This window comes from Tetranychus urticae, chromosome 2, assembly GCF_039701765.1.
Source record: "Tetranychus urticae isolate SD_2017Ah chromosome 2, NJAU_TeUrti_SD_1.0, whole genome shotgun sequence".
In the NCBI taxonomy this organism is placed as follows: Eukaryota; Metazoa; Arthropoda; class Arachnida; order Trombidiformes; family Tetranychidae; genus Tetranychus; species Tetranychus urticae.
The window spans coordinates 24,960,190-24,972,563 of NC_142959.1; the positions used below are offsets into that span (position 1 = coordinate 24,960,190).

The 12,374-nt window shown below is 32.6% G+C and overlaps 3 protein-coding genes across 5 annotated transcripts; all 3 read right to left on the bottom strand.

The window, feature by feature from the left end:
• Positions 1-643: 643 nt before the first annotated feature.
• Positions 644-2,606, bottom strand: LOC107360826 (uncharacterized). The gene is made up of 2 exons (XM_015927551.3): positions 2,293-2,606; positions 644-1,711 (listed from the first exon to the last, which is right to left on the bottom strand). The coding sequence occupies exons 1-2, from the start codon at positions 2,473-2,475 to the stop codon at positions 869-871; spliced, it is 1,026 nt and encodes a 341-aa protein (XP_015783037.1). The 5' UTR covers positions 2,476-2,606; the 3' UTR covers positions 644-868.
• A 691-nt stretch (positions 2,607-3,297) lies between these two features.
• Positions 3,298-6,717, bottom strand: LOC107360713 (uncharacterized). 3 transcript variants are annotated; one of them, XM_089268185.1, is made up of 5 exons: positions 6,227-6,717; positions 4,575-6,034; positions 3,935-4,479; positions 3,536-3,863; positions 3,298-3,461 (listed from the first exon to the last, which is right to left on the bottom strand). In XM_089268185.1, the coding sequence occupies exons 2-5, from the start codon at positions 4,643-4,645 to the stop codon at positions 3,380-3,382; spliced, it is 1,026 nt and encodes a 341-aa protein (XP_089124311.1). In that variant the 5' UTR covers positions 4,646-6,034; positions 6,227-6,717; the 3' UTR covers positions 3,298-3,379. The 3 variants fall into 3 exon arrangements, with proteins under 3 accessions (XP_089124311.1, XP_015782917.1, XP_089124312.1); XM_015927431.3 differs by having other exon boundaries at positions 4,550-6,034; positions 6,227-6,716; XM_089268186.1 differs by lacking the exons at positions 4,575-6,034; positions 6,227-6,717 and having other exon boundaries at positions 3,935-4,542.
• A 3,355-nt stretch (positions 6,718-10,072) lies between these two features.
• LOC107360712 (fatty acyl-CoA reductase wat-like) lies at positions 10,073-12,284 on the bottom strand. Its single transcript, XM_015927430.2, has 4 exons — positions 11,698-12,284; positions 10,843-11,613; positions 10,477-10,734; positions 10,073-10,383 (listed from the first exon to the last, which is right to left on the bottom strand). The coding sequence occupies exons 1-4, from the start codon at positions 12,066-12,068 to the stop codon at positions 10,269-10,271; spliced, it is 1,515 nt and encodes a 504-aa protein (XP_015782916.1). The 5' UTR covers positions 12,069-12,284; the 3' UTR covers positions 10,073-10,268.
• Between the last annotated feature and the right edge of the window lie 90 nt (positions 12,285-12,374).

Genomic DNA, 12,374 nt, shown 5'->3' on the forward strand with positions numbered 1-12,374 from the left:
CCAGTAACTAACAATTTCAGTGTAAAGGAAAGCAAATTGAATGTAGACACACAAAAACCATAACCAACTAAACATTCACTTTTGAGTGACTTTTCCTTTAATTGAGGCATCAGCTGCTTCCTTTAGGGTAAAAAGTGCAATCAAGGTGTTGGAAAGGGTCGAAGGGGTGAACAGGTTCAATAAGCGGTTGATGGAACAGTGAAGGACAAGCTTGTTCAATCTAAAAAATAGCTATGAAAATCTAGTCTAGAATTGTCCAGAACAGAAATGACAACACGAGAGTTTGTTGCATGAAATGAGGGAAATAAATTTTCAAGATTCAGGGAAAGCATATGGAACAAACAAAAGCAACCAGAAAAGGATATCCCAAAAACTAGCCTGAATTGTTGAAACACATCTGTAATGCCATTATTTATAAAATGAATACATAACTAGACTTTAATAGGTCAGATAAATTGAACAAGGATATTTTGTTGATGAAACTCAGTGATTCTGTGATTTAGTAACATTCTTTGGGAACAAATTTTCAAAGATCGTGAATATTTGATTACTGTAATTAACCACAATCGGGCGAGACCAGTGCCTTGGGTTAACTTTATGGGAAGCGAAGGGAAATAATAATTTGTTGAATAAATTATTTGGATTCTGGTAAATTAACTTTATTAATCACATAGATGATGGAATAGCAAAATTTGATGGCGATAACACTTGTTTTCATGCCAAGCCTTTAGCTTCTTATGAAGTGGAAACATAAAATTGAAAGTTGTTAAATTGTATAATACCTTTGAACAGAAACCAGAATTTAAAAACAATTGCTTGTCTTATTAATTATAATGAAATCATACCATGGTTAGTAATTAATTTAGAATCATTTAAACTCATTGAGAAACTCGGTAATACAAGAATTGACTTTTTTAGGCTCTTCAAGAGGCACAAAGTGACCAGCACCTTTGATTAATCTTAGTCGTAGATTATCGGCATATTTAGCAGTTCCAGAAGCCAAATCAGTTGTTAAGGCGAAATCGCTATCGCCCCAAATAACCATAAGAGGCTGTCTTATCCTTAAATCACCACGATACCTAGAGTCATCTTTTCCGATATTATCACGATAAATGCCTATTGTCGAGGTAAGTGCTCCTGGTTGACTGTAAATGTACTTCCACGGTTCCATTTCACTTTCGCTCATAATCTGTGACCTATCGGCTTTTACAAAACACTTCTTCAAGCCATACAAATCATATGTTTGGAAAGCAAATTCAGGTAGGTAGGGTAATCCAAAGAACATCATGTACCAAGAACACAGAAATTGTTTCAGACTGGATTTGAGCATTTTTTTAAAAAGTACTGGATGAGGTCCATTAATGATCACTAATTTTTCAACCAGATTCGGGTGATCGTGTGCCAAGTAGAAGGATAAAGCTGCACCCCAATCATGACCAACCAAAGTTATCTTTTTCTCTGGTGATTTAGTTATAGTTTGGATCACCTTGACCAGATCTTCCACTAGAATGTCTATTCTCCTTTGTCCAGGCTCCAAGATCTTACTTGATTCACCATAGCCTGGTATATCAATTGCAACTGCATAATAGCCTTTGGAACTAAACTCAACCAATTGATCCCTCCAGGTAAACCAGAAATCAGGAAATCCATGGAGGAAAACGATTATCGGATCATCTGGGTTACCCTTGGCAACATAATGAATACTTTTATTCTAATTAAGGATATTTAAAAATTAAAATAGATTAATTAATACGTTTCGATATTACTTGGGCTTTCGATAATGTACATGTACATAATGTACATTTTGTACAATTAGCATCAAGAAAATCAAATCTTTAAAGATCAAGCTGCAAAAAATATTCAAATATCATGTGAATAGATCAGCTGATGAAAAGTCAAAAATAAAATGCGAAGGAAATCATTGCTAGATTGCTGAATTTTTAGGTTCTTTTTCTGGTTAATTTCTGGTAAATTTGGGACATTCTAAAGAAACGACTATTGGAAAGATTATCTTTGTTTAGACTTGGATCAACAAGAAAGGGTAGAGTATACATTAGATTAAGCCACTGTCCGAGAAGCTATGGAAATTAAGCCCGAGGGAAGAGCTCGAGGATTTGGCTACTGACAATATTAAAAAGCTGTTGAACTTGACGAGCCAGTGTGGTGTATAAACAATAACCATGGAGGTAACCTAGTGGTTACCCTGAGTATACATCATGGGTTAAAATACAAACATAAAACCAAAGACAGAAAATGTTCTCTATTTTTATAAATTGGTGAAAAGAGACTTACATTTGTTTTGACAGTATGATGTTTTCCGTATTTTGGGTCATCGAGTATGGCAGGCCTTTTAGAATGGTCTGGATTACGAATGTGTTTGAATCTAGTGTAGAGATGAAAGCCGATAAGAATAAGGGAAACCACAAACCCATAGAAGAAGGAGAGAACTGTGAAAATAATTTTTTCAACCAACATGGTGAAAAATGAAGATGAAGTTGAAGTCTAAAAATTAAACTAAACAAGGTAGATGAAAGTAACAATATTATAAAGGAAAATACTTTAAACTAAACTACAAACAAGTGCATGTAATACACCAACAAAAGGTAATCAACATACTGAAAATCACTATGCAACATCTAGTCAAATCAAACGAGAAGAGCTGAGATTACATCTTACTTAACAGCAAGTCTTTTCTTTCATCCAATTGACTCAAGGTCGACGTTTAATGTTGAATGTTTTTTCCTTTGAAAACAAACGTCGCCTCAAGACTATTCAGATAGATTCATATTAATTTGGCAAAGCATTGACAAGTTGAAATTTGATAAATCAAGTTTTACTGGACAAAGGACAAGGAAATTCGTTTGTTTACGAGTTGATTCTATGCAAAGTGAATCATACAGAATAATTAGCTGTATAATGTTCCTAATCTACGACAGATAAGCTGAAAAGCACGCGATTAGACCCAAGTATTAAAAGTAAAGGTGAAAAGGTGGAAACTCGCAAGATGTTGATAGAGTAGTGAAAGTTCAAGGTAAAGAAATCTTATTGTAGGTGAAGTATTAATACATTGGTACAAATCAAGTATCAAATCTGACAACCTAAGTAATACAATGTTATAACTTTTTTTGATGTTTCTTGAATCAACTAAAATTTCCAGATATCATAGCCCATAATGAAGTCTAATGATTGGTCAATTAATGATTTTAGGTGCTACCATTATTGAAATATTGAGGTTCAAAGTTTTTAGACCAATAGCCGAAATCAAGAGAACTGTCGAAATCTTAACTCAAAAGTCTGTTCTTTTGTATACTCTTTTATTTAAATTATCAAAATAAGGTTATTTTTTGATATACATAATATTTTTATATAATTATTGCACTTAAGCACTTTTGGTGGATTTAGGTTGAACTGCTTCCAATTTGATTTTACCAAATTGATCACCGACAATTGGGTGTTGGATTCTGAAAATAAAAGTGATAATTTAGTAAATAGTATAACGAGTTTGATTTGAAATCAATTGTTGGGTATAACTTACTTGACTGAAGCTTCTAAGCTTTTAGGCTTTTGTACTTTCACTGTAACTTTTTCTTTGATTTTGATGTCTGTTGGACTGATAGTGATTTTGGATACAGCTTTGTTTAGAGTTGCTTTACCAACAGCTATACTTCTGGATTTGAATTCAGAAGCAACTTCTCCAATTTTCTTACTTATCACAACCTTTTGTTTAGCTAAAGCTTTACCAACTTGAGCACCTTTAACAGCACCAGCTTTAGCACCCATCATAGCACCGATAGGAGCACCGACAGCAGCACCAATACCAGCAGAAGCAGAACTCTTGGCAACTGGGAGTAAATGTCCAACAGCTTTTGGTAAAAGAAAAGAACAATTGACAATTAAAAATAAATCGACTTTAATGAGTCTAGATCAAACATACCTGATGAAGCAATCTTGATGAGACGAGGATCAATTTTAAATTGTTTTGGTTCAGCTTCTACGATAGAATCGGCAATAACAAAATCTTCCTCACTTTCCTTACGTTTGAATAAACCCTTGAAAGGATTTCCTGGTAAATATGACTTGAGTTTAGATGAAAATCCTTTAACCTTTCCATAGCCAGGAATAACTTCAGTGTATGGAACCTCCTGTAACATGGTAGATCCAAGTACATTTGATGGTACAACAAAGTCTTGAGGAAGGAATTGTGCGGCATTAGATGAGTCAACAACTAGACCATCATTGGAGACTAGTTGACTACCATCAATAGAAGCACCAGAAACTAATGGTGTACCTTCAACAGAAGCACCAGAGATGTGGGGAACACCACTGAAAAGGTTACCAAGAGAAGAACCAGAAAAGGACGAAGCAAAGGTAGGGAAAGCATTTGAAGTTGGGTTGATTGACAGGAAGATGAGAGCAAGAATATGGAAAACTAAATTTGAAGACATTTTGGATGGACGATGTGAATTGTTTTCAAGAAAACTAGAAACAACAGAAAATGAATTTAGAAAGTTTAAACGACAAGAGAACGTCTATGACTCGAAAACTCAACTGTTGAAGAAATCACTTTCACTGGCCTTTTTATAGTTGGAAAGCTGACATCCAAATCTATGGTCACTAGGCAAATGATTTTAAAGCTATGAATCATTGGGTCTATTCTTGCTGGACAAATCCTTTAATCCTTTAGCTTTAGGGGAAATTCATTTCAAAATCTGGATAGTTTAACCAATTGTCAGGCTGAAATAAGAATAGTCAAGTTTGACTATTTTGATGTTTTGCCAAAAATACATTTAAAGCATGGATTTCGTTCTACATAGCGTTCTGTCCAGCTATCATACCGATTTGAACAATATCTTAGAAGCAAGATAGCACATGAAAACAGCTATAATACCGTAAATACGTTTAAATAATAAGCATGTAAAATATAACACATTATATGTGAATAATTAAATTAGTTTGATTGAATATTTAGATGTTGCTATTTTGGTTCAGACTCAAATTTTTTCTCTGAAATAAATTCTTATCTTGAGTCTTAAAAGATTAAAGCGAAGGTAAAGCTGGACCAAACTATCTTTACCAACTGTCAATTAACATGCTGTTGACTTGGAGACGATCAATGAAAGAATAAGTTTTATAATAGATTGTTGAATAATATGCGGTATCGAATTCGTCTCTAGCATAATACCACTCAGATTCTTGTTGATAATATTAACCATTTGTCTGAATAAGCCACACTTCTCCACGATGTTTGGAATCGAAATTTGATCATCAACTACAGATTAGTTTAGCTGAAAATCATTGTGTGCAAATTAACTTCACACCCGTTACAATAGATTGGCTGTTTTTAGCAGAGGTTATGTTACCCAAGAAAATTCATATCTTTTTTGGATTCTTATCCTGATGATAAATTGAATCTGAACATCCAAAGGAGCAAAACGATGAAGCAAAGATGATAGAACCAGCAACAGCCAACTGCAACTGTTTCAACTGAGTGAGAATAAACATTAACTGCATCGGCAATCAAGCAGTCAAAGTACACGACTAACAATACACATAATGCATGTATGTGTGTATTTATGAAGATTTAAACAGACATAGACGATATAATAATAATCATATTTTTCTTGTTACTGTAATCTTGAACCATGAATATGCAGTTTAATAATCACCTACGACTATAAACTCAACAGCAGCAGAAAAAGCAGCAAAAAATGAGCAACAAAAAAGGTTCCAACGTCAAAACAGAATTGTCCTTGGATTGATTAGAGGACAATCACTTTCTCAATTGTTAATATGATTAATTTCCAGCTCTAACAATTCTTGATAGGTTGAACAGCCATCTGAATAGTTGAAACATTAATAATAGATGATCTCTCTTTGTCAAATTGAGATTATTCCAATTGTTTGCCATCTTCAACTTGATTCAACCCGTAATAATGAATAATTACGCTTCATCTTTTTCTGTAACTTCATCGTGGGCTCCATCAATTGTAAATGTAGATTTGTAATGCAAATGAATCTGTACTTTTCTTTGAACCTAATATAATAAACACAATTGAAAAATGAAATGATTACCATGATTGTTGTTGATTAGGAATGATTTATTTTTTGCCTTTTTACCAGCAAAAAGAAATAAGTAAACGTTATTGAACAAAAATACAATTTTTCTGATTGCATTGAACAGCGTATACTTTATATTCACTTCTCGTGACTGGTCAACTTAATTTACCTTGATGGTTAAATTTGATTGTCATCATCATGACCATTAAGTTGATCGGTGAATAGGGTCATAATTCACTCAAACGCGTTCAGGTTCCATTGGAAATGACAATTAATAGATTTAATTATAATTGTCTACTGTGTGTGATCATCATAAAGTCATGAGATGTCAGCATCCATTTTGAAGATGAACTGGCCTTAACTTTAAATCAAATGGTTAGAATAATTGTTGACCAATGATTGGATAAAAGAAGATGATGAGTATTGTGAGCCATAAATGATTGACAGATTATGTTCAGTCAGCTATAAAGGCAGGTCATGGTGATGGTCATTAGTTGACTTAAAATAATCCTGAAGATACACCAAGCTTAATAATACCAAAAGTAATATTGAAATTAACAGATCACCAAAAAAAGAAAGAATATAAAGTTAATTAAAAACGGTCAAAATAATAATCAATTAACTGATGTGATAATCATCAGCTGTGATAATTGTAGTTATGCTATTGACAAAAAGATGGCAATAAAGTTGACCAAAAAACAATGACAACTTTGATCAGTATCGGGATCAAATTGATTTGAGTCTGTGTTTCCTTGTTTATTAATAATCGTAATTGTTGTTTATCAAATAAATATGAATCTTATTAAAAATCAAATTACTTTATTAATTTAAAAAACCATCAATCATGAAAATTTTGCCTGATAATCTGTTTTAAAAGACTTAAATACAGTTAAATTTGCTATGTGTTATTGTTATTGTTATAATATCCATCAAAAGTTGGCAATAACAACTTGTTATATCTGAAGTAATAAGGTTATGTTAAAATCAATTCTCATCGCAATACATCATCATCAATGTTCATTTAAATTAATCTTAAACATCCATCATCTTGATCATCATTTACAATTAATCAACCCCAATAGAAGCAAACAAATCAACAATAATTATAAATGTAAAGGTAAAGATCGTCTCCAAGTGTGCTTTTGTTTTTCAAACAAAAAGGTACTTCATCATTGAGAGATACTTGATACAGAATCTTGTTATTAGCTATTGGAGTTTAGATATAATTTAACCAATTCAACTGACAGTTAAATATTCAATAAGTTTAAATTGATTAACCTAACCGTAAAAGGATCACCAGGAATATGAATTAGGTGAGAAAATTTAAGATTAAGATTGACAGAATGTAAAATTGAATGTGAAACCAAACGAAAATGAATAGCAATTTTATTTTTCTTATTCCAAAATCAGTGTGAGCCAAGTGATAATCTGTTTAAATCTAAATGATCAACTCTAATAGAGATGAGAAAGTTAACTGTTTCCAGTTCAATCATGTAACCCATCACAAGCATTCACATTTAAATAATGATCGTGACTCAGTGTTTCCATTCATGAAGATGATGAAGTTATCAAGATTATGAAATGAGAAAAAATTTGTTTCAATGTTTCAAACGATGATTAAATTTGAAAGTCAATTGATTATCATTTGTTTGCGTGTCTCTGACACCATCTCAACCAGTTTCCCAAACCCAAAGAGTAACCTCTCGAGGTAACCTAAATCTGGTTAAACCCATAAAACCAAAACCAAAGTCCAATCAAATCTACAGCTGGATAAATCAGCCAATGATCTGGAGCGCAATGTTTAAAATTAACAATGGGTTAACATTGTAACAATTTTGTATCTAACAAATCTTGTAAATCTTAATCAAAATTAACCTTTTCATTACCTAATGAAATTAAATACCAGATCGGGTTAATTTCTTGTCGATTTAAAATCAAATTAATTGATTGAAAATCTTTCCGTTGGTTTGAAAAGCTAAACATTTGTTAGCTTAAGGTTGGAATGAAGATGAAGCCAAAACAACTCATCCATCATGAGTTTAATTATGTTTTTCAATTAATGACAATCAACTTGACCTTTAATTCAGTGCTAAAGAAAGGATTGTAATTAAAAAAGAATCTTGAGTAATCAAAGAGAAATGAAATAATTGCGATAATTAAAGGTGAATGGCGAGAGAGGTAGAAATACAAGAAGCACAAATTGTCGGGTTAATTAGTAACTTAAATAACCAGAAATAACAAGATTCCCAAAATAGTGTTAGCAATAATAATAAGTAAATAGCAAGCTTTACTATCAGTTCACACTCTCAATCATTCAGTCTAAAAGACGTTAATTTAAGATGATTTACTGAGCATTACAAGTTTCGTCTTTTCATCACCATTAACACTACCAACACCATAACCATCAACACCATCTTGTTTCTCCTGGTTATTGCTAATGGATTTGCTTCAACCTTTCAATAGGTTGATCCACATTTCCAGTATTTCCTCTTTAAACACACACTCACCAAACAGCGCATCGGCTTTTCAACACCGCCAACAAATTACATCTTTATCAAAACCAGTAACCAAAAAGAGGCTTCAATTCACATTTCCAAAAGGTAACCTGAAAGACAGACAGGCTGGGAAAAGAGAGTGAAAAGAGATTCATTATTACATGATAACACTGCGATAGTTAACTTTTTTTCCTCTATTTTGTTGCATCCAACAAAACTTGACTCACATTTAATAAGATGATTATTTGATAAATCAACTTTAACCAAGGTGAATTAAAGTCACTGACCTTTACTTGGAATATTGAAAATGTTGATTCAATTTTTTTGCTTCATTTATGAATGAGGTTTGATCATATCTTACCAGCAATCAAGGATTTCAATTCTTCCTTTCCTCCAGTATTAATCATCACTGGTCATGTAACTTACTCTAATAGATTACATCAAGTATAGACAGTAATTAAGACATAATCAGTAAAAAGCCTTTCTAAATTATGTAAACTGTTTCTGGTTTATCAATCTTTAAGAAGAGCTCATTTCCAGAAAAAGGATTGATTGAGAATAACATTCAAATATTTCATTGAAACTCAATGTTTGTTTTTGGGGGTCTTCAGTACAAAGAAATGAAAATTTGGACTGTTTGATTCAATCCTTGGATATCTGAATATTAAAGTGCTATTCAAACACAAATAAAGAAAAATTAGTCGATATTAATTTACTTAAAACTATTATAAATTTAAAACTGTAAAAAACCATTTTACTTCTCCTTTTTCACAATATCAACGACACATTATCCCAACGAAAATGACTCGATATAAGGTTTATTGATAGATGTGGTCTGGTCTAAAATGTGCAAGATGGACAAAACCTTGAACTACAAAATTTAATAATAAAATGCTGCACAATAATTTACACAAACAATTGTAATCAAACTATTAATACATGTATCTGAATTAATAAACATTGAAAACTTTTATTGAATCCAAGTAGTGCCATCTGATAGCATTATTTCATAATATTTTTAATTCATGTACATTCGTACATCAAAATTGTTGGTTAACTTCATGAATTAATACTTTTATCAGTTATTGAATCATTATATTATCTTTTATCAGTTTACCAATTTTCTGGCTAAACTTACAAATGAAATGCAAAAAGTGCTAACAATGACGCGAACATTTGATTCGAGAGCTGAAACTTTCTGGTTGAATTACGGAAGCAGTTTTTTTCAACAAACTCATTCCATACATAAAACTTTTGAGGCCCAATCAGAAAATCCACTTATTTTAAGAAACCAAAATCCTACTTTTATGTAAAACGGATAAGTTCGATTTTAAATTAAACCGACCGCTTTCAATGGCCATAAGAGTCAGAGAGCTGAAACTTATTGTTTGGGCATAAAAATTGCTATTACACATCATGGATTTCATACTTTTTTCATTTTATCAAGCATTCTCTTGATTTTGGCCATTGGCCTTAAAGTTTGAACATCAATATATCGAGAATGGTGACATCTGCAATAATTATTCTTTCATTAGATTTTATTATGGGCTACAAGACATTATGACATAATACAGAATAAAATTTGAGTTCGTATAATGATGAATATCCTTCTAACGCACAAGATTTGTCTAATCCATCATTCAACTTTATAAATCAAGTTTAGTTTTCTTTCGGTATTTGTGTTGATTTGTGCAAAATCGAGTTAATTGCGTCTTTTTAGTAGCGACCGTGAATCAAAATAGTGTATTGAAGAAACAAAAATAAAGTAAAACACATAGAGATGATCATGAGGAAAGCAAATATAACTGCTCCATTGGTTATCATTGTTAGTCTGTTTGAAAGAAATACAAAAAAAATCGAATTAGTGGCTTTTAATTGATAGATAATGCTTTTTATGAGTAATTTTACGATCAAATTGACTGACCTTCTCAATCGGCCAATAGCAGCTTTCGTGTTATCGTCATCTTCATGTAAAACAAACTTCCTGATACCATAATAACCAGTATGTATATAAGATTTCCAGTCCATATTTTTCATACTCATTGGAAATAATTTCCTATCATGTTCATTAAGATGGTCCGTTAAAGCCAAATAATTTGTGTTGATGTAATGCCAGTCTTTAGTTAAAAACCATCGCACTGATTTAATTGTATTCACCATCTTGATCATAAGCGCACAAATTCTGGAAATTAAAGTTCAATTTTAGAAAAGGTCTTGTAGAACTTCAGATCAATCAGAAATGAATTATATCATGGAAGGTTAACTAAAATGAAAAGTAAACAAAACTTACTGAGGTGAGCTACCAGTGCAAATCAGAAATAAATCGGAAAAGATGGCAAAAATAATGTGTTGAAATATAATGGAATATAAAAATTTAAATGGTGTCTTGGGTGAAATCATTTGTCTTCCAGGCCATCGAATTGCTTTAATGCTGGGCGATTCAAAGACAACGTCTAGTGAGTATTCTAATAGTTTTCTCCATGTAACTGAATTGTCCTCCGAAGGGACCACATTATACACTGGAACAGTGTCTACAGGCCTTTTTTGTCCAGTAAACCAGGCAGCCGTGATCATTACATTGCAAACATAATCAACTGGAGCCACCTCGATTCGGGTGTCAGGGTCCCAGGTTAAACAACGACTCAAGCCCATGACCCAAAGAAGAATCATAGCATTAAAGGCTTGCATTTTATTGGTCCAACCAGGAACCGGAGTAGCTACAGAACTGGACACTATTGGTGGTCTCACAATACAAATAGGAATATTGCTATTCTCAGCTTGGCATAAATTTTCAGACAAGGCTTTAGTTAATGTATAAGCATTTGGAAACATTTTCATGTCTTCACGTAAAAATTTATCGATAGCCTTAGCATCACCTGATTCCATGACTGATAAAAATTGTTCCGGTGTGCATGGGACTGGATAGATTTTTTCTTCAATGAGAGACTTGAAGTGGTAAGCTGTTGCCGTTGAAACATAAACTAAACAGGCCAAGTTCGTCATTGAACGACATAATTCGAGGACATTCATGGTTCCACGGAGATTGGAATTGGCAGCTTGTCTATTAAAATGAAGAGAAACACATTGTGGTTAGCAGGTTATAAATATTGGGATAAATCAACAATTAATCGAATTGAATGCTTACTCGGCTCCTTTGTAACCAGCTTCCAGTCCAACTGAAGCAGCGGAATGGAACAAAATTGAGACTTCTGCTGTAACCTTCGACAAAATATCATTTGATAGACCTAAATTTTTGGCATCAACAGCACCTTCAATGAAAACTAATTTATTCAATAGATTGGGTGTTTTAAGATTTTTAAAAATATCATAATTAAGATAACGTTCACGTCTCTGATCAAAACTAAATTCACGCTTTTTTCTTAGCAAAAGATATATAGTACCGACATCAGGACAATTGGCGAGCAAATTGTAGACCAAGCATTTCCCAATCAAACCAGTGCCACCGGTAACTAGAACTGAACGTTTTTCATAAAATTGACACACTTCACTTTCCATCGTTGAAATGGTTAACACAGAAGGTGACAAAAATTAGCGAAATAAACAGCACAATTGATCACAAAAATGAATAAAAGTTGATGTTAATAAACGATAGAAACACAAGATCTTAAAGATTTGAAATGAGAAACTTTAGTCCAAAGACTGTCAACATTAACGACCAGAGAGTGGTGAGAGAGAGCACGGTGTTAGGAACTGTCCGTTTCTAATGGGTTGGTTCAACTTCATTAATGCTCCAAACTTTCAAGAGATGATTCCTAAAAGCTCTTGATCTTTGCAGTTTACCAGAATAGACGTTGAGTTTAA